General features: G+C 33.9%; 2 protein-coding genes across 2 annotated transcripts in view; one reads left to right on the plus strand and one right to left on the minus strand.

Moving 5' to 3' along the window:
- LOC126883521 (uncharacterized) overlaps window positions 1–22,780 on the plus strand; it is a 225,323-nt gene that overhangs the window by 140,296 nt on the left and 62,247 nt on the right. The gene's annotated exons all lie outside the window — the stretch shown is intronic.
- Window positions 1–22,780, minus strand: part of LOC114331803 (zinc finger protein 395) — a 343,721-nt gene that overhangs the window by 9,647 nt on the left and 311,294 nt on the right. Inside the window, exon 5 of the mRNA XM_028281470.2 lies at window positions 21,220–21,320. Coding sequence (XP_028137271.1) covers window positions 21,220–21,320 — 101 coding nt within the window. The remainder of the gene's footprint in view (window positions 1–21,219; window positions 21,321–22,780) is intronic.

Consider the following 22,780-nt stretch of genomic DNA (forward strand, 5'->3'; position numbering starts at 1 on the left):
ATGTTTAAAAAAAATAATGTATTTACGGAAATTATGCTACTCCGCATGTACCCTAAAAAGACGCTTAAAAATGCAATTGACCGACTATTTTTCAAAATTCAAAAGTATTTTTTTATCTGTTCAAATGGGCCGTAAATTGTTATTAACAAATAATTTATAAAAAAAACAACTTCCCTAATTGCTTCGAATAAATATTTTTACGCGTATCTCATCAAAATAAATACTTTTTCGTATTTTTTATCTTAATATGTATATGCATCTTAATATAGTCCAGAAAGCCACTGCGCATCCGCTAGGAAAAATATTCCGATTCGGATTTTTTGCACAGTCTTACTAAAAAAGGACCCCTTTTAACAAATTTGCATGTTGCCAGGACCAAAAGTGGGTCAAAAATTTTTTAAACTTTTTTTTTGTTTATTTTCCTAAAATTATTTTTTTTGCATGGAACAAATTTTTTTTAGGTTTTTTAGTTCATTCCAAACAGAAAAGGTCTTTAGTGACATTTCTCTAAAGGTGATTGGCCATTTTTAACCCTCAAAAACTATGTGAAAAACTGAAAATTTGAACGTTGCCAAGGTATGTTGATATTCTTTAAACATCGATTGATGAAATCCCGAAGATTTTTTGCAATACAATATTCAAAACTCCTTTGTTTTTTAATTGCTAATCAAGCATGCGCGACACTATTTTCCACCGACAGTATGGTGCAAATGAAAGGAATAAATTCGTTATTTCGTAAACCGGCGACTTTAAGGAAAAAGCCCGAAACAGGTCAATTTTTATTTTTAAGTTATGATATTGTGGCATATGTGGTATACTAGTGACGTCATCGATCTGGGCGTGATGACGTAATCGATGATTTTTTTAAATGGGAATAATAGGGGTCGTGTGCTAGCTCATTTGAAAGGTTCTTCAATTCTCTATTCAGTAATATAAACATTTATATAATTATTAATACAAGGTGTCCTTCTACTTCTTTTTTTGTCAAATAATTTAATTTAATAAAAATTTTTTGGACACCCTGTATAAATAATTATGTGAATGTTTACATTACTGAATAGAGAATCGAAGAACCTTTCAAATGAGCTACCACACGACCCCTATTCTCATTTAAAAAAATCATCGATTGCGTCATCACGCCCAGACGGATGACGTCACTAGTATACCATATATGCCACAATATCATAACTTAAAAATAAAAATCGACCTGTTTCGGGTTTTTTCCTTAAAGTCGGCGGTTTACGAAATAACGAATTTATTCCTTTCATTTGCACCATACTGTTTACACATGCAACGGTGGTAAATAGTGTCGCGCATGCGTGATTATAAATTAAAAAACAAAGGAGTTTTGAATACTGTATTGCAAAAAACTCTTCGGGGTTTCATCAATCGATGTTTAAAGAATATCTACCTACCTTGGCAACTTTCAAATTTTCAGATTTTTCACATAGTTTTTGAAGGTTAAAAATGGCCGATTTCGCAATTTTTCAATTTTTAATCGCTTATATGTCAAAAACTATCAACTTTAGAGAAAAGTCACTGAAGACCTTTTCTGTTTGGAATGATCCAAAAAACCTAAAAAAACTTTGTACCATGCAAAAGAAATAATTTTAGGAAAAAAACAAAAAAAAAAACGTTTAAAAAATTTTTGACCAAATTTTGGTCCTGGCAACATGCAAATTTGTTAAAAGGAGTCCTTTTTGAGTAAGATTGTGCAAAAAATCCGAATCAGAATATTTTTCCTAGCGGATGCGCAGTGGATTTCTGGACTAAAAATTTCTACTTTCACCCAAATAGGCAAATAAAAAATGTCTACTCCACAGCAGCTTATAGCTTATTTTATATAAACCGCAAGAAACCGTTGCCGAATTCTTGTCACGCCCATGATAAAATCAACCAATAGTCCATTTACTCACGGTTTTTGGCGTAAATTTTGAAGAACTGCTTGGGACACGAAATTTGGTATACGCATAGCTAACATGTCAAAAAAAAAAGTGATATTGTGCTGATGTGTGCTTTTCTCCTGGGGGAGAGTTCCACCCCTGCTCGGGGATGAAAAAACATACGTTTAAAATAAGTCCGGGATTGAATAAACTGATTATTAGTTAATTGTAAGCAACTTCTGTTCTATAGAGTTTCTTCACTAAGTCAATACTTTTCGAGTTATTTGCGAATGAATATGTTCATTTTTCAACAAAAAAAAACACGTTTTTAGACGGTTTTTCAATAACTTAAAAAGTAAGTATTTTATCGAAAAAAATATTGGCAAAAATATAGCTTTTTTTATAGTATATATTTTTTTTTTAATTGCGTCCTTAATATATAAAGTCTGTATACCCAGCAGAAGCATAGTTGTAGCTAATGAAAATTAGGTTCTTATTCGTCAAATTCCAAATCGAATATTTCAACGTGAAATAACCAAAAAATGAAGCACTTTTCAGGGAAACTCATCACAATGTTTGAATTGTTTAGAAAAAGCTTTATTTTTGTTTTTTAAAAAAGTTTCTAGCATCAAAAGTAAATAAGTTACACTCAAAATAATGTTAGTCTATTTTTTTGGCAAAAAAATGGTAAAAACTACCCCCTAGTTATCATCCCAAATGAAATTAATCGTTACCGCTTCACAAGTTACTTTGTTTATGTATTGTTTATATGATCTGTAAGTTTCATCAGTTCAAAGTGCTCATTTTTGAAAAGAATTGGTTTTAAAGTAAAAAATTGTTTTCTTTAATTTTAAAAAACAATCCCATTTTTTTTTTTCAAAATAACTTAAAAATTATTAGTGATACCAAAAATCTCAAAGAGTAAAAAGTAGGTTTGCTTTTCTGAATATTTTAGATTTATTTGGTTTTCTATACAATAAAAATTTCTTAAGATAATAAGGCTGTTCAAAATTTGCATACACTCGTGATTAGCGACTCGGTCAAACTTTCAAAAGTTCCTTTTAACTACAGCCTTTTCAGAAACAAGCACTAAAACCTACAGCTCTTATAAACAATACGTAAGTAAAGTAGCTTGTGAAGCCGAAACGATTAATTTTATTTGGAATGCTAATTTGGGCGATTTTCACTATTTTTTACTAAAAAATAAAAGGAACCAACATTATTTCGAGCGTAACTTACTTACTTTTAATATTAGAATCTTTTTTGAAAAATAATAAAGCTTTTTTAAACACTTCAAAGTCCTAATGAGTCTTCCCAGAAAAGTGCTTCATTTTTTGGGTATTTCACGTTGAAATACGATTTGGAATTTGACGAATAAGAACCTAAATTTCATTAGCTACAATTCTGCTTCTACTGGATCTACAGACTTCATGTGTACACTATTTATTTCACTTTTTTATAAGCTATATTTTAACTAGGAATATTTTTTTCGATAAAATACTTACTTTTTGAGTTACATATTTGCAAAAACCATTTAAAAACTTGGTTTGTTTTGTTGAAAAATAAACATATTCATTCGTAAATAACTCGAAAAGTATCGACTTAGTGAAAAAACTATAGAAGAAAAGTTGCTTAAAATTAGTCATATTTTTGGCGAATTATTTTGAATGTGTGTTTTTCACCCCTGAGAAGGGGTGAAACTCACCCCAGGCAAAAGTGCACATTGCCACAATATCGCTTTTTTTCTTGCTATGTGTATGCCGTATGCCAAATGTCATGTCAATCCAAGCGGTTGTTTAGAATTCGGAGGTTTTGCAATATTTTACCGTGAGTGAATGGACTACAAGCAAAAGTAACGGAAGATGTTCGGTTTATTATTCGAACGCATCGTCATTATCGAAGCTTTGCCATGGTCCGAGGCGAACATCGCTAGATTTGCTGCATAACCTCGTAAACGGAATCGGTAACGGTCCAAGGTCAGCCTTCAAAATTATAAGTTTATTATTACAATCGAGGAACCAGGGGCGCCAAGTTGAAACAATGTGGAACCAAAAATGAAAAATAGAGAAATTTGACAAAAAAAAGGGAATAATAAAAAAAACAGTCCTAGTTTGCACGTAGTTTCAGATGAAAATTTTCTCTTAGTAGAAGAAGATTTAATATGCGTTAAGTTTTAATTCTTTGACGAAAGGAACAGCCTATGAAACCGCCGCAGTCCTAGGGGGCCATAATGTTCTTAAAGGATGAGGCACATGAAGAAGAAGATGAAAGAAGACATGTTACCGAAAGAGGACGAATAACAAATCGGACATACTTTACATTAGTGACTGTTTAGTAGGTAGTTTCGTACCACACGCACACTCAGGCCCGATGAGAGGGCGGTAGAGCCAGTAGATTTTACGGTGGCCCGGCGTCGACTAAAGATGTAATGTTTCCCTTTGGTTACCTATATTGTACATATTTTTATCATTATAAATAGTAAAAATATTTCACTTTTTGCCGAGCCCTGCTCTTTACTTTTGATTGGGGCCCGCCCTTTATTTTTTACTGGGACCCGCTCATCCAACCCTGAGTTAAAGAACTCAAAAAATATCTGGATTCTCTGCAATATTTGCAATAACCTCTTTTGTTTGGAGCAGGTGTTGGGTCTTCTTTTAAAAGAATTCCAGCGCATTGTGTAGCTGTTTAGGAGCTCGTATCCTAACTCACTCCGGGAATCTCATGTCCACTGGAGCTGGGATTTACTTTGTTGTATGTAGTCCTGTCGCCAGGGGGGGTACAACGGCCTCCTTAATTCAGATGGACTTACCCAAGTTTTTTATATATATTTTGACCCGCAGAATACGAATTTTTTGGGTAACAGTTGATCCGGATGTCGATAAGATTGTTATAGACAAAGAACTTGAGGAATTACATAACAGCGATTTCTCGCAAAACAAAACATCTTTTTGTATTTTTTGGGTCATTTTAAGCAAAAAATATTCCTACAAGTTTTTTCGTAGAATGCATAGTTTACGAGATAACCGCGGTTGAACTTTCAAAAAATCGAAAAATTGTAATTTTTGAACCCGAATAACTTTTGATTAAAAAATAAAGTAGCAATTCTGCTTACCGCATTTGAAAGTTTAAGTCAAATTATATCGGTTTTGATTATTTTCATTGCTAGAAATTTATTATTTTATTGTTAAACAAAGCTACAAACACCTAGTATGTGAGTGATGTTTTCAATGATTTCTCATTTAAAATCGAACGAGTAGGTAGAGTAGCTACGAGTGCAAGCGAGGCAATTTCTACGTAGCATACGTTAAAACGCATGTATTAGGCACGGGAAACACTAGGTGTTTATAGATTATTTTAACAATAAAAAAATTAATTTTTAGCAATGAAAATAATCAAAACCGATATAATTTGACTTAAACTTTCAAATGCGGTAAGCAGAATTGCTACTTTATTTTTTAATCAAAAGTTATTTGGGTTCAAAAATTGCAATTTTTCGATTTTTTGAAAGTTCAACCGCGGTTATCTCGAAAACTATGCATTCTACGAAAAAACTTGTAGAAATATTTTTTGCTTAAAATGACCCAAAAAATACAAAAAGATGTTTTGTTTTGCGAGAAATCGCTGTTATGTAATTCCTCAAGTTCTTTGTCTATAACAATCTTATCGACATCCGGATCAACTGTTACCCAAAAAATTCGTATTCTACGGGTCAAAATATATAAAAAAAACTTGGGTAAGTCCATCTGAATTAAGGAGGCCGTTGTACCCCCCCTGGCGACAGGACTAATGTGTGTATGTGGGTACAACTAAACGTTAAATGTACGATGTCAACATAGTGTAGGTACTAAATTTAGGTGAAAAACAAAGGTAATTGTCTATCAAGCGTATACAGATGGAGCATAAGATTATTAAGAAAATTACAAGGTCGGTCGGATGAGGCCTGTGACCGGTAGCGATATATTTTAATTTCCGTGTATCTTTTTTTTTCAAAATTTGCCGAGAAATTCTATTTTTATTAGTAGAAAAGGTTATTATGTATAGGATTTCAATTTTATCCTTAAAAAATTACCAAGTTTATGCTGTATTTTCATATAGGAGTGGACTGACTGACCTCACCCGCCCGCTGGAGGGTTTATGTGTGATAGTTTTATAAAAGTAGCATTGAGGCAGTCGTGCTGACTAATCCTGTGAGGTGAGCACGATCAAATGGAAACTACGAACTGCTCAATCTCGGATATTAGACGACACCCAGGTTTCATTACCCTTCTCTCGTTACACAGAGGTCTGCGTGAGTGACCATCCATTCTCGGGTGGGGATAAAAATGGACCAAAAGTAAAAAAAGCAACCTTATCTTATGCAGTACATAATCCCGTTACAGACTACACTTTTTAAGATGAGAAGGAGCTAGTAAAAAAAAGACAGCACACAGCAGGTGCTAAGCTTATCCAAAAGTGACAATAGTGGGTGAACACAAAATATGTTTCAGGTGGCAGTGCAATCAGGTTTTTCCTGTATCTATATGATCATTTTCATAAAACTCTTTAATACAACTCCAAAGAAACTTAAGAGGAAATTGTTTAGCAGGAAACAGTACTTCATATTATAACAGGCTGATTGCCTTGAATATATTTTGAATGCCAAATTCTGCAGTTCAATATTTTAATATCCGATGAATTTAACCAGTTATGTCACAGAATAATACACAATAATATTGTAGAAGGCCAAATACACATCACTGAACGTCATCATAAAGTAACGCAACCTTGAAAACGACAGTAGCACATTCTGTATAGAAAATGTTTACTATTATCTATGCAGAAAAATATTTTTAAATGGCGTGCGGCACGTGCTATTTTTGTGACTCTTCTTTTATTACATTCGAAGGTTGTTTATGCGTAATAAAATAATATATTGCCAACATACGTCACTTTGTTTTTGTAACTTTATTTACTATGTATTTCAGAATTTATAACAATGTGTACATAGATTATTCCTATTAGAGCCTATTTTTTATTTTCTAGGATCTTCTTATTCATATTTTCTTCTTAGCAGTCAGACATATTAATGCCAATAAAACTAGTAACAAATATACCGTTATGAAAGAAAGATATTAATCTCTTTCTAGTCCTGTCGCCAGTGGGGGTACAACGGACTCCTTAATTCAGATGGACTTACCCAAGTTTTTTTTATGTATTTTGACCCGTAGAACACGAATATTTTGGGTAACAGTTGATCCGGATGTCGATAAGATTGTTATAAACAAAGAACTTGAGGAATCACATAACAGCGATTTTTCGTAAAACAAAACATTGTTTTGTACTTTTTGGGTCATTCTAAGCAAAAAATGTTTTACAAGTTTTTTCGTAGGATGCATAGTTTTCGACATAAACGCGGTTGAACTTTCAAAAAATCGAAAAGTTACAATTTTTGAACCCGAATAACTTTTGATTGAAAAATAAAATAGCAATTCTGCTTACGGCATTTGAAAGTTCAAGTCCAATTCTATCGGTTTTGATTACTTTCATTGCTAAAAATTAATTTTTTTATTGTTAAACAAAGGTATAAACACATAGTGATTGAATGATGTTTTCAATGCATTTCCCATTTGAAATCGAACGAGTAGGCGCATACAGACAATTTTTACGTAGATTACGTACATTAAAACGCATGCACTGGCACGGGAAACACTATGTATTTATGGCTTTGTTTAACAAATAAAAACTTAATTTTTAGCAATGCAAATAATCAAAACCAATAGAATTTGACTTGAACTTTCAAATGCAGTAAGCAGAATTGCTATTTTATTTTTTAATCAAAAGTTATTCGGGTTCAAAAATTGCACTTTTTCGATTTTTTGAAAGTTCAACCGCGTTTATCTCTAAAACTATGCATCCTACGAAAAAACTTGTAAAACTATTTTTTGCAGAGAATCACCCAAAAAATACAAAAAAAATATTTTGTTTTGCGAAAAATCGCTGTTATGTAATTCCTCAAGTTCTTTGTTTATAACAAACTTATCGACATCCGGATCAACTGTTACCCAAAAAATTCGTGTTCTACGGGTCAAAATACATAAAAAAAGCTTGGGTAAGTCCACCTGAATTAAGGAGGCCGTTGTACCCCCCCCCTGGCGACAGAACTATACTGCTGTTAGGTCTTTTCATTGTCATATTTGTTATGCGATTATTTTCCTTGATGTGCCTTCGTCTAACACTAGTATTCCATTATTTATTTTGTTTGTTTTACCTTCCGTTATTTAGAATTAATATCTATTTATGTATTTGAAAAAATCAATCTCAAAAAGTTATCCTTAACTTAATCAAGTGACCAAAATATTTTTCTATGTAATGGGTGTCCCAAAATTGATGCGGGAGTTGAATTGGCCGCCTTTTGTGCAGTAGAGTGTTAACAAAAAAAAACACTTTGAAAGCTGACAGTTTAGTGTTAGTAAAAATGACGCGTTAGGCCGGGTACACATATGCGAGTCGAATTTTATGCGAACGCTATATTCGTATAATTTGTACGGCAGGACGAACCGCATACCAGCTGTTCATTCGTCACTCGTCACGAACCACGGTCTGTCGGTTTTTGGGACGAACACAAAGGATATTCGCAGTTCAATTTGGACGGCGTACGCAGCGATATTGTCTCGTCGAATCAAGATTGTGTGAATGACGTGTTCCTAGAGATAAGAAACGTGAGAAACACAATGTAATTAATTTATATTTTATAGTTGATAAACAAGTAATTGTTGTCTTTGCAATTATTGACAACACACCGCCCAAGTATTGTATTTTTCATTCTTGGATTATTCTTAGTATTTCTTTTTGTTTGTTCATGCGTAAATGTTGGCACACCCTTTATAATTTCAGTACAGCCTTTCGATATTAAAATATGCACTACCAAGTTTATCGATATTTTAAAAAAATATAAATCACCAGCATTAATTCTTCAGGCGTTTCAAGGTTTCTAAAAAAACCATTAGATGAATACTTGATAATAATGTTTTTTTTACAATACTTGTTTTTGATAATGACTACATTGAGTAGCAAAAAATATTTTTTACCCCGTCTAGTCGTCTAAACCAGTGGGAGAGCGTACACACTTTTAGAGGTTATAAACGTAGCCAAAAATAGATATCGATCCACGAAATGTAGGTCAAAGAGAAAAAATGTCAAGACCGCGATAGTATCCAGCGTTAGAATCGTTAAAAAAATTCGGTGTTAGCGGGTTAGAGATTCTGCGCACCGTGCGCAGCATAATGGTTGTTTGTTGCATATCTTCATTAAAAAACTTTCGCTAATTATATTATAATATATTACTAGTGATCTACTACTACTTTCTATTATATAATTTCATTTATAAAAGAATAACGTACAACATTGAAGTGAATACTTCTTGTTATATAATATGGAAAACAATTTGATTCTTGTTATATATTTAGTAGTTAAGATCTAAGGCTACTAATATCTACCTTAGTTACTAATGTTTTTATGTTTCTAGATTAATATAATGTTGTCACTGTCATAAAATATAATTGAATAAATACTGTTAACATGTCCATTTCTTGTATATAAAATTGGCGACGAGATTAGTAGAATGGACATTAAAAAGCTAAAAAAAGTACGAGCCTGTTTACGAGGCACTCTGACAAAAACTGAAAACTGTTTACATGAACGAGAAATCACAAACGAAGAAATTGAATCCAGATTACATACGTTAGACGAAACCATAAAGAAATTTCAAAATATACAATATGATATCGAACAAGAAATTGAAGACGCAGATATAGAACAAGAAACACAAGAAAGATTTGAATTTGAAGAAAAATATACAGTGATAAAGACCAAACTCCCAATTTTGCGAAAGAAAAATGGATCAAACGACCAAGATGTTTTATGTAGTACGAAAATTCAAAACATAGACCATAAGATACAATTACCAAAAGTTAATTTTCAACCATTACAAGAAACAGAAACAATTAATAACTTTACAAGGAGATTGACGGTATTTTTCCTATTAAATAACATCACAGATGAGCAAAGTAAAATTTACTTTCTATTATCTACGATCTCTCCACAACTTTATGATACTTTACATAATCTTTGTTCTCCGGAGGATCCATTAAATAAAAGCTTTGAAGAATTAATTAAACTACTTGATGACTTTATTGATCCTAAACCTAGTTTGTGGGCTCAACAACATAAATTTGTTACACATTTACAACGACAAAATGAAACTGTGGCAACATACGCTGCAGAACTCAAGAAACTTGCTTCTAACTGTGAATTTAAATGCCAGAATTGTTGTAAGTCCACAATAGATGGATTTTTATCGTTACAGTTTATCAGAGGATTGCATGACAGCGAAATTCGAATAAAAATTCTGCAAGACAGAGAAATACACACATTCTCAAAATTAGTTCAGATAGCTACATCAATTGAAATGGGAAAAATAGAAAACAATAAAATATCTGCAGACATACGTAATGAAATTGAAAAGGTGAACAAATTATCGACATCTGTAAAAAACCCTCAAAGATCATGTACTTACAAGAAAAAACATGATAATATAACATTAAAAGACTTAAGGGGAAAATGTTTCAGATGTGGACAACCAGATCATAGGTCCAACGAATGTTGGGCCATTAAAAGAACTTGCCACAAATGTCAAATAGAGGGACACCTAGCAAACGTTTGTTTAAAAAGAAACAATGCACTCCAGATTAATAATTGTACCAGTAATACAAGTGAAGAATCTATCGGCGAAATAAACCTTGTTAAGGATGAACGATCTGAAAAATATACAATTACAATCAGTATTGAAAATAGGCCAGTTACTATGGAATTTGATACAGGGGCTACACTATCTCTTATATCACTAAAATTGTACAAACAACTGAACATTCCAAAGAAAATTTTTAAAACAGACTTAATATTAAGAACTTACACAGGAGAAGTAATCAAACCTACTGGAGTTGCTTATGTTAAATGTAACTACAAGAACCAAACCTTCTTCAGCAAATTATACATTATAGCTAAGGACGTTGATCCTTTATGCGGACGTAACTGGATGAAAGAAATAAATATTGAATTGGCAGATGTACGAAGACTACAAACTGTTGAAATACCCAAATTAGACCAACTTCTTGAAGAATTTGCAACATCAGTATTTAGATCAGACCTAGGAAAAATACCAAATTTTAAAGCTCGTTTGAACTTACAGGAAAATACACAACCAATTTTCATTAAGTCTAGAAGAATTCCATACGCTCTAAAATCGAAAGTAGAAGCAGAAATAGAACGGCTAAGTTCTGAAGGTATTATAACAAAAATCGACCATAGTAATTGGGGTACACCTATTGTACCTATTGTTAAACCTAATGGGAGTATCAGACTATGTGCCGATTACAAAATAACTTTAAATAGAGTTATTAAAGACGAAAAATACCCGATACCTATCATAGAAGATATTTTTGCCAAAATGAATGGGGGTAAATTATTTTGCACATTAGATATTAAACAAGCTTACCTTAATATGGAGATGGACGAAGACAGCGCCCTAATACAAACTTTAAGCACTCATATGGGAACATACAAAGTAAACAGACTGATGTTTGGTGTAAAAGTGGCTCCCAGTTTATGGCAAAGATTCATGGATAATTTACTTAAAGGTTTAGAAGGCGTACAATGTTTTTTTGATGATATAATAATTCAAGGATCAACAGAAGACCAGCTATTACTAAGATTAAGAGAGGTACTTACCAAGTTAAAAGAAAATAACCTACGGGTGAATAAAGAAAAATGCCAATTTTTTAAAAAGAACATAAACTATTTAGGACATAAAATTGATAAAGATGGGCTCCATAAGAACAAAGACAAAATTAAAGCTATAATAGGTATGGAACGGCCTTCTAATATAAACGAATTGCGAACTTTTCTGGGTATGGCTAATTACTACAACAAATTTATTGCTAATCTTGCGTCTATATCAAATCCTCTAAATCAACTCTTGAAGAAAGATAACAAGTTTACCTGGACTGTGAAATGCGAAGAAAGTTTTAACAGAATTAAAACGGAAATTGCAAGTGAAAACGTATTAACACATTTCGACCCGAGAAAACCTCTAATCATAGCCACGGATGCTTCACCAACAGGACTTGGAGCAGTCCTTTCACACATAGTTGAAGACGGCTCAGAAAGACCGATAGCTTTTGCGTCAAGAACCTTAACCAATGCCGAAAAGAATTACAGTCAGTTTGATAAGGAAGCGACTGCGATATACTGGGGTATAAAGAAATTTTTTCATTTTTGCTATGGGCGAAAATTTACTCTGATTACTGACCACAAACCGTTAACATCAATCTTTCATCCCCACCATAATCTACCAGAACTGAGTACAATGAGACTTTTTCATTATGCTCATTTTTTATCTGGATTTGATTATGATATACAGTACAGAACAAGCACAAAAAATGCTAACGCAGACTTCTTGTCGCGGTTTCCTGTTGAGAACACAAATACATATGAAGTAGATCAACATGGCTTATACCAAATACAACAAATTCAGATATTAGAAATTAGCCCAGATATAATCGCTAAGGAGACAGAAAATGATATCGAATTACAGAAAATAATTAAAGCACTAAGAACAGGTCAATCTCTGAAACAATATGGATACAACGACAATGAATTTACTTTACAAGATGACTGTATTTTAAGAGGAACAAGGGTCGTAATACCACATAAATTTCGTAAATTTATTCTTAACGAACTGCACGCGGGACATATTGGTATATTAAAGATGAAACAACTAGCACGCAGTCATGTCTACTGGAAAAATATTGATAAAGATATTGAAGAAAAAGTGAAATCATGTAGATCATGCCGTTTAGAACAAAATGAACCAGCAAAGACACATTTACATCACTGGGAAGAGCCCACAGGTCCCTGGCAAAGAATCCATATTGACTTCGCTGCACCAATTTCTGGTTCTCAACTATTCATTGTGGTAGATGCATATACAAAATGGGTGGAAATTATATCTACAAAGGTAACAACTAGCTCGTGGTGTATACAAACGCTAAGACAAATATTTGCCACGTTCGGAAATCCATATGTGCTGGTATCTGACAACGGCCGACAATTTGTTTCAGCCGAATTTAACAAATTTCTATCCAATTGCGGTATCACCCATAGAACTATTGCTCCATATCACCCAGCAACGAACGGTCAAGCAGAACGATTTGTACAAACTATAAAAAGGACCTTGCGCAGCTTAGCGGGGGAGAGCAATAGCTTAACTGATAAACTACTTAAAGTACGAACACGTTTACGTCGTACACCAGGTGTTAACGGTTTCACCCCGTATGAGCTTATGTTCGGACGAGAAATTAGAACGGATCTTCATGCAATGTTAAGAAAACCTTGCAAACGCACAACTTCCTTTCCATCAGACAGGCCTACACCTGGTAGGGAATTTGCCTTGGGAGACAGAGTTCAGGCTAGAAAGTACTGCAGTGATCAACGATGGGTATTTGGAAAGGTAATCAGACGCATAGGTTACTTACATTATGAAATACGAACAGATGATGGTCTACTTTGGAAACGTCACTTAGATCAGCTGCTGCCAGCACCTCTAGTCTTGTAGTTGGGAATTGGGGCGGAGGACTGTTATATATTTAGTAGTTAAGATCTAAGGCTACTAATATCTACCTTAGTTACTAATGTTTTTATGTTTCTAGATTAATATAATGTTGTCACTGTCATAAAATATAATTGAATAAATACTGTTAACATGTCCATTTCTTGTATATAAAAATTCTATTTATATTTTCTGTGCAATGTCTAAATAAATACAAAATAGAACAAATGTCACTTATTGATGTATTGATACTGTTATTGGCCACAAATCTTTCAGTTAACTCGTTCATGTTTATTATACCAGTAAATAGTACATAATACAATAAAAAGGAAAAGAATCATGGCGTAGATCGCAACGAGAAAAAAACGAAAACGGCATAAAAGGTAGACTATTTCGTCGTCAGTACAATGCAAACTTTTTGTGGCAATGTCAGAATACCCTGATTTCCACAAAACTTAAGTATTGTGCAAATTGCCACAAAAAAGTTGTATTGACTGATCCCTCTCCCTCCAACTATGCCAACTAGGCTGCGCCGTACTGGTCACGACCAAAATAGTCAGAGATACGTATTTACGGTTGCCTTCCACTTTTTACGCCATTTTTCCTTTTTTCTCGTTATTTACTTTATTCATTATTTTACATTATTCGACGTGAATGTCATCAGCCAGCATAAGGCTACACCGATGACGACAGTCTCTGCATGTAAGAAGATCTTCCATATTCTGTATTTCTCCACAGTCACGGTTCACATCAGCTTGGTCTATTTTCCCCCATTTTACCCTGATTGATTGTACTGGAACGACCCCCGTTCATATCCTATTCATCGTTTTCGTTTTAAAGTTTAGGGATTGACCGGTCCATTGAACCTGGAGATGAGGAAAATACTCAGGCGGTTCATCCTGCACTGTTCCAAGGAAGCTTTCCTGGATTTCAGTCGCTTTCAGAATAGTCAGAAATACGTATTTCAGTTGCCTTTTGCCTTTTACACCGCTTTTCCATTTTTTTTTCGTTGTGACTTAAGCCATGATTCCTTTATCACGATAAATCATTATTTCTATATGGCCGAAAAATGTCTTGATGTTGTAATGTGAATAAAGACAGATGCTTCCTTATATGTGCTTAGTCTTCTCTTAAAATATTTACTTAGTGAATATTCTCAGAATCCTTATGTAAAGCGTGTTAGACGCCCGCGAATAAGTATGCGAACTTATGGCTCGACGACCTTTTTCGCGCGTGTATCACAGCAAGTACGCGTACTTTAAGTCCGCCGAGTAAGTACGCCGTCGATCCAACAAGTTTGAAATCTTACTCGTAACCCGTACGTGTATCACTGCCACGAGCCGCGAGCCTCGAGCCATCCTGTTATTGCGTTTAAAGTTACACTTATATTTTCACTAATTAAGCAAATTGCCTAGAAATAATTCAATCGTTTATTGTTGAAAGGAGACAAGTTACGTTTTATAAGTTTTGAGAAAACCGTAAAACACTATTTTAAGCTTTTTTGATTATTTGTTTTTGAGTAAACCTAGTTATTTATATGCTATGTTATCCTCCTGATGAAAATATGACCCTCTTATCTATATTTTGTTTGTTACCCACACTTTTCGATTTCGTCTTTTTTTATTAGTATTAATAATATATAATACGATAGGATACGATACGAAGTATATAATACGATAAAATTCCTAAATAGGACAAAGCATCTTCTCTCGACTACATCGCAATGAGTTATGAGTAAGCAGAGTAAGTCTGCCGTGTTGCCGTGTATCACCGACGGCGAGCCGAGTAAGTCCGCGATCTTTAAACCCGCGTACTTAAAGTTTGCTTGTGTATCACAAGCTTAAGGGTCTCATATTAAAATAGCTGCAAATCGTACCAATCTAGTGCTCTTAATTCCTTTTATAGCGTCATATCAAAAAAACCATACTGTTGTATCTGTACAACAAAGGCATGTACATTAAATAAAATTATTAATATAATTTTAAGGGGCGTGGACTGTATGGTTCAAACGGAATTAAGAGAGGGTTATGTCTTAGTAAGTCCTGTGTCACTGATCATTGATCGCGTTTTGATTGAACCCATATGCCGTTTTTACACGTGGTTTCACAACTGTCCCGTGCACGAGTTTTAATTATGCTTGACGGTTTAACGGTTATTTTATATTAAATTATCGTTTTAGACTATTACGTATAGAATAAAAAAGTTTGTTCAGCTGTTCAGCGGTAATGGAACCCGGATAGAAAGGTCCAAGCGCGTGCACCGTTCAGCGGGTCGTAATAGAAGAAGAAGTTATGTATTTACCTCTCTCGCAATGTCCAAGCATAATAATTGTTTGTATTCGATGAGGATGAAATGGTACTATTCGTCATTCGTCAGGTTTGGCTTAAGAATTATTTAAAACTAAGGATTGTAATTATGGGTTTCATACAGTAAAAAATATAAAATTATTTTTTGCATGTGAAAAATTGAACAGTATCCACCATACATTTACTCCGCATATCCGTTTAAATCATATCATAACTTTTGATAAGTCAAGGAGTCGATGTTACTTTTCCTGTCATGTCGGGTGTGACGAGTAATTTTAATGTCTCTTTCTTTAATAACATTAGTGTCGAGTCATTAGTGTCATAATTTGGCTAAAATTACTGATGAAAATTTATGCTAACTTCAAATGTAGGTACAATATTACAGCATGATCGAAAACTCACCAAAACGAACATGTCACAAATTTAATATGCTACCTATTTTCTCTCCCATTATCTTGGTCATACCTCATGGTTATCGCATATTACATTTATCTTGACAAACTAGATACCTACGAGCCAATATTCCTCAGTCAACCGGCATTTTTCTGTTTCTTTATAAACCACATTTTTGTTGTATATTCCAAGAATCTGAAATTTAAGTGGTTAACTGATTCTGTGAGAGAGATTCTTAACAGACGCACTTCCGGAACTAATGTTTATATGACATAATTCAGCGTTCAGAAGTAAGGCTGGCTTTTGTAATATTGTGGAAAGTTTAACTTAATAGTATCTAATGCAGCATACTTAGTGTGACCAACTCCAATACAGTCGAAAATCGGGCCATTTTTTTAAATATAGAAATTTAATATCATTTTATTGATTATTTAACATTTTTATGTTGAAAGTGATATTTTTGATAGAATTAAGCCATAATTGGTTCTAATGTTGGTTGTTTCTAATCCGGAAATCATTCTCAAAAAAGGAAAAATATAAAAATCAACTGATGTTGGATTTTCATGTAAATATAACCTTAGGTTAATATAAAAATGTAATTATCATTACAACCAATTGTGGCTTAATCCCATCAAAGATATAATTGTCTAACATGCCACCAGAAAATTGCTTCAGATCATTTTTGTTGATTACTTCTTACTATCATATTTGTCGAACGATTAAATTTGCTTAAAAGTGAGAAGAACACCTTTAAAAATCAATCCATTCATAATTTAAATTGACCTCAACAAAATATATTCATTGGTTACATTGCTTGATTCTTAAAATCATATTTGCCTTGCGATGAATTAGTATTACACTCTAGAAATTGTCGACTTTTTTTCGTCCCACTAATTCAATTTTATGTGAATTCTTAGAAGAATAACGTATTCAAAATGTCAAAACAGAATTTAACTAAAACGTTGAAAATTCGGATGGCCCGGAAGCCTTGTCCGGGACGCCGTGACACGACTTCGTAATTCGGGCCATGTCCCGGATTTTTCGGACTAATTGGTCACACTAAGCATACTTTATTTTATGTACCCTCTTGATTCAGTAAACTCCCAATCATAAATCTCATCGCGTAGTAACATTATCACCGCTTTACATGTTTATTCGGGATTCCAACCTATATACGAATACTAACGATATAAAAATCCGAATTTATTTTCGTCCGACCTAATAGTATTTAATTTAAACGTCATCACACGTGTCCCAGTCTACATAATTTTAAAAATAACTCTATGTGTGTGTGTGTGTGTGTGTGTGTGTGTGTGTGTGTGTGTGTGTGTGTGTGTACACATCTCTCATGATGAGATACAAAAACGAAGCTACTAGTTACTAAACATTCGCCGGTTTATTAATGAAGTCCAGGTTTGCACTATCTTCCCAATATTGTTTATTTGGGTACATTACGTATGTGAATTTATTGTTGCTGGTGCTTTTTTAAATCATGTATCCCTCTTTTCAACTCCTACCTGTTATTTCTTATTTTTTGTAAAATTGCTTCTTCTTCTTCGTCTTCTTTTTCCTCAGCTTTTCTTTTTTTAGGGGGGTTTGACTAGTCAAACCCCGATTTCATAAAATTAAATTTCGACCTTTGCCTGACCAACTTATTCTCTCCTAGGTTTGACTAGTCAAAGACCGAAACTGTAATTTATTTCGGGCTTTGACTAAGACCTTCAGTTAGACCTGAGGATTGCCTAGTCAAACCTAGGAATGCCTGAAATTCGGACTTTGACTATAACATATACAGGGTGTCCCCAAAAATAGTGCATTCCTTAAAGGTATAGGTAGAAGGCACAATGTAGAGCAAAAAAGTCTTTCAACATTTTTTTTTCTAAATTGATCCGTTTGACCAAAAAAGGAAAATACATTTTGATATGCAAATTGAAGTCTGGCAACAACGCGCAACTCAAAAATCTAAAGCTTAAAAAAGTAGGTTTGTAGGTCAGTTGCATCTGGTAGGTAAAATAATGTAAATATCAACCAAACCCATATCCATTATTTTGCAGGTAGGTACCTACGATGTCAACAACCCCAAAAATCACACCTCAAAGTAAATAAAAAAGGGGTTATTAGGTTAAATGTCCACAGTCACAGCAAGTTCTTCTAGGCTACGTTGCCATGTCATTCAAATTTATAAAAATAAAAACTCACTTATATGGAGAACAATGTAATTTTTTTCTTGGAAACGGTTAACTTTAGAAAAAAATGTTATAGGACTTTTTTGTTCTAAATTGTGTATTATATCCATACTTTAAGGAAACGCACTATTTTTGGGGACACCTTGTATATTATTTTGGACATGCATCTCATCCAGTACGTTTCGTACCAAAACCGGTGACTTGGAGCTAAACTGGCCACAATATAAGGGCTCAATCCAAGAACTATACAGAAAAGACATCCTCAAATATAGCAGTAATTTTTGAAGTTATACTTTTTTAGGCACGAGGGTGAATTTTTACATTCCCTGGCGCATGCGCACACCGACAGTATGGTATTAGTCGCTACATCTTTATGTAGCGCAAATAAGGTGTGCGTGAAAAGAATATATTATTAGTGTTTTTAGTAAATATATTTATTATAATTTTTGTGTCTTTGGATTTGTCTTCCTCGGGAATAAGATATTTTATAATAGTAGTAAGTATATTTAAAGTATTTTTGTATACTTCACTTGGTCTATTAAATTTGTCAGTATGTATGAGAAATCTTGTAACCTGTCAAAGCAAAGGGAATATAGCTCAGTGGTAGAGCGCGTGACCGGAGATCGAGCGCGTGACCGGAGATCGAGAGGTCCCCGGTTCGAATCCGTATGTTTTCTGTTTTTTTTATTTTTGGTATTGTTTTAATAAAAATTTTTGGAAAGTAGTAAGTAAAAATTAGTTTAATCTTTAAATAAAATACAAATAACCTGTTGAAAGGATATTTATTTCGTTGAAATCATATAATAGAAAGATAACTTCTTACGTGCGTACAAATAACACACACATTATTTTTCTTATGTATTTCCGTTGGGTTTGGGGTCGATCGGACAGCTCAGTGGGACTAGCGGCTGACTGCCACTTCACTTCGCCGTGAGCTTTGCGAGTGCAAGCCCAGCCAGGTCATCGGAAAAACAAAAAAGGCTAACGCGTCAGTATAAAATTCTAAATATGGGGCTTGCGGCTCGGTGATACTCCCCCATAGATCCCTACCGGAAGGGCGTTGAGGCCTAAAATACCGGTGTATATATATTTCCGTTGGGAATACCTAATACCTAATGTATCTGCGGTCTACCTTGTATAGTTTTATAAAATGATCTGACTGACCAGATTTTGAAGTTTGGGTTGATTGAAAATCAACGAATTTTTATACTAAATAGTCCTGTCGCCAGGGGGGGTACAACGGCCTCGTTAATTCAGATGGACTTACTCAAGTTTTTTTTATGTATTTTGACCCGTAGAACACGAATTTTTTGGGTAACAGTTGATCCGGATGTCGATAAGATTGTTATAGACCAAGAACTTGAGGAATCAAATAACAGCGATTTTTGGCAAAACAAAACAATATTTTGTATTTTTTGGGCCATTTTAAGTAAAAAATATTTCTACAAGTTTTTTCGTAGGATGCACAGTTTACGAGATAAACGCGGTTGAACTTTAAAAAAATCGAAAAATTGCAATTTTTGAACCCGAATAACTTTTGATTAAAAAATAAAATAGCAAGTCTGCTTACCGCATTTGAAAGTTTAAGTCAAATTATATCGGTTTTGATTATTTGCATTGGTAAAAATTTATTTTTTTATTGTTTAACAAAGCTATAAACACGTAGGGTTTCCCGTGCTTTTACATGCGTTTTAACGCATGTAACGTAGAAATAGTCTTGATTGCACTAGTACCTATTCTACCTACTCGTTCGATTTTAAATGAGAAATCATAGAAACATCACTCACGCACTAGTTGTTTGTAGCTTTGTTTAACAATAACACAATAAATTTTTAGCAATGCAAATAATCAAAACCGACATAATTTGACTTGAACTTTCAAAGGCGCTAAGCAGAATTGCTATTTTATTTTTTAATCAAAAGTTATTCGGGTTTAAAAATTGCAGTATTTCGATTTTTTGAAAGTTCAACCGCGTTTATCTCGAAAACTGTGCATCCTACTAAAAAACTTGTAGAAATATTTTTTGCTTAAAATGACCCAAAAAATGCAAAATATTGTTTTGTTTTGCCAAAAATCGCTGTTATTTGATTCCTCAAGTTCTTGGTCTATAACAATCTTATCGACATCCGGATCAACTGTTACCCAAAAAATTCGTGTTCTACGGGTCAAAATACATAAAAAAAACTTGGGTAAGTCCATCTGAATTAACGAGGCCGTTGTACCCCCCCTGGCGACAGGACTAAAATCCACAAGGAATTGAATTTACTGTTGTCGGCTATATACCATGCATCACAAAAATTTATTAATCGATCCTCTATAACAGGTATATTTATTTAAAAGACCCTTTCGGGCTACATCACACAACGTTTTCGGAATGACAACTCCCAACTATGTCGGTTGCTGGCTCTGGGGAAACCTCTTTAAATGGAATCTAGATAGCAACTATACTTTGTTTCACGTTAAGAATGCAACATTGCGCTTATGGAGATCAGTGTTGCCAAACCTCTCGGGCACGGGTGGCTACTCGACTGCCGATATACGATCCATTTTAATCAGTACGGCGTGGCATCGGCGCGCTTCTATCGTCCATAAGAAATACATTGGCCTATCTAAGCAATGTTCCGTTCTTAACGCGACACGCTGTATAGTAAGCAGCACTGATGATGGAATTGTCATTCCGAAAACGTTTTGTAATGTAGCCCGAAAGGGGATTTTAAATAAATATACCTTTCATAAAGGATTTTTTAATAAATTTTCCTTTTTATACTGTTATTGAGATCTGTGACAAAAATTAAATCTATACTTACTTCAAATGCTCATTACGAATATGCGCTTCGATGGCATCACAGGTATTGGTCATTTTTAAGCAGCTTGGCCAAGTGCATTGGAACACGATGCGTGTCAAATTCTGAAATAAAGAGAAAGTGTTAATACTATATTACCTAACAATTTAAATAAAATTATTGTATTTAACGAACCAAAGACGAAGCATTGTAATCACGAAAATTGCCCAAAGCCGCGAAAGGAGATAACAATTAATTGTGGCTTAAAGTTACAGTTGATTCCCTGTAATTGAGGGAATGTCTTCGTATTTTTTTACCGAGAAAATTGGGAGATTTTGTCTGGTTTAGAATATCTAATTATATTAGTCATTTACTAACAAGATATATCCTGTTACAAAGATAGTTTCAGTAATATATTAGTAGGGGAGCAAAATATGCTAAATGTGCAGTCACTCGAGCGTTATGGGGACCTATTGGGTTGTGAAGAGTAGGTCCTAAAACCAAAAAAAGTTAAGTAAAGTTTTCCATTTTAGTGGGCGCTTGCCATTTTTTAATTTAATTTTCCATTTCCAACAATCGTTTTTTCCGATTATAACGCCATCTATCCATAATTCGAAAAAATGTTTCGAATTCAAGTTACTTATTTTTACGTGAGGAATCCAAATCTGCAATAAAAAATGGGGGCTCCTATTAAAGTAACCCCCACCCCACCTCCGTGGGGGGGGGGGGGGTCGTGTTTGGTGCCATTCGATAGATTTTTTAAAAATATTGAACAAGTGTATTTTTCAGTTTTTCGATTTGATGTTCATTTCACGAAATATCGCGGGATTCGTATTTAAAATAACAAATGAACCCCCTACCCCTCTCCGTGGGAAGTCGTGTTTGGTATCATTCGATAGATTCTTAAAAAATATTGAGCAAATATTTTTTAGTTTTTCGATCTGTCATTTATTTCGCGAGATATTCGCTTTTCTCTTGTGAAACTTTGAGACTCACCCATTTCCTTACGCCCGGCCCAAATCGTCAGATTTTTGAAATATACACTCTCTTGCGTGTACTTAACTTACCTTATCTTAATCTGACAATTTCGAGTTTTTTTAAGGATAGATTTTTTTTCGGGTCCCCCTTAACGAACTCCCCTGTGTTAGGAGCCAATATATGGTAGAGGTACATCTTCAGGTACCAGGTTTCTCCCCATATGATAATCTGACGTGCTCGAGTAACTGCAAAAATCCCCGCTTGGGCTCCCCTACCATATATTCTATGATGAAATTACTAGTAGTAACAGTTCAGTTCTCGCATATTTAGGAATAAAAAAAAACCTAAACAAAAATAAATACATAATATATTTGAAACATAAAAATGCCAAATCAAATTTATTTCTTAGACCAGTCAACATACTAGGCACATAAAATTTAGATAACAGTAGAAGAATTAGTCCACAGTTTTAACTAAGAGCAAAAGAATTCAATCTGACGATTTCATTACAGAAAACTAAAACAAAGGTAATCAGTAAAAAAACCAATCAGATGTAAAATAGAAATTGATGGCAGCAGTATTGAACAAGTAATGGAAATACAATACC

This window comes from Diabrotica virgifera, chromosome 4 (genome assembly GCF_917563875.1).
Source record: "Diabrotica virgifera virgifera chromosome 4, PGI_DIABVI_V3a".
Lineage (NCBI taxonomy): Eukaryota > Metazoa > Arthropoda > Insecta > Coleoptera > Chrysomelidae > Diabrotica > Diabrotica virgifera.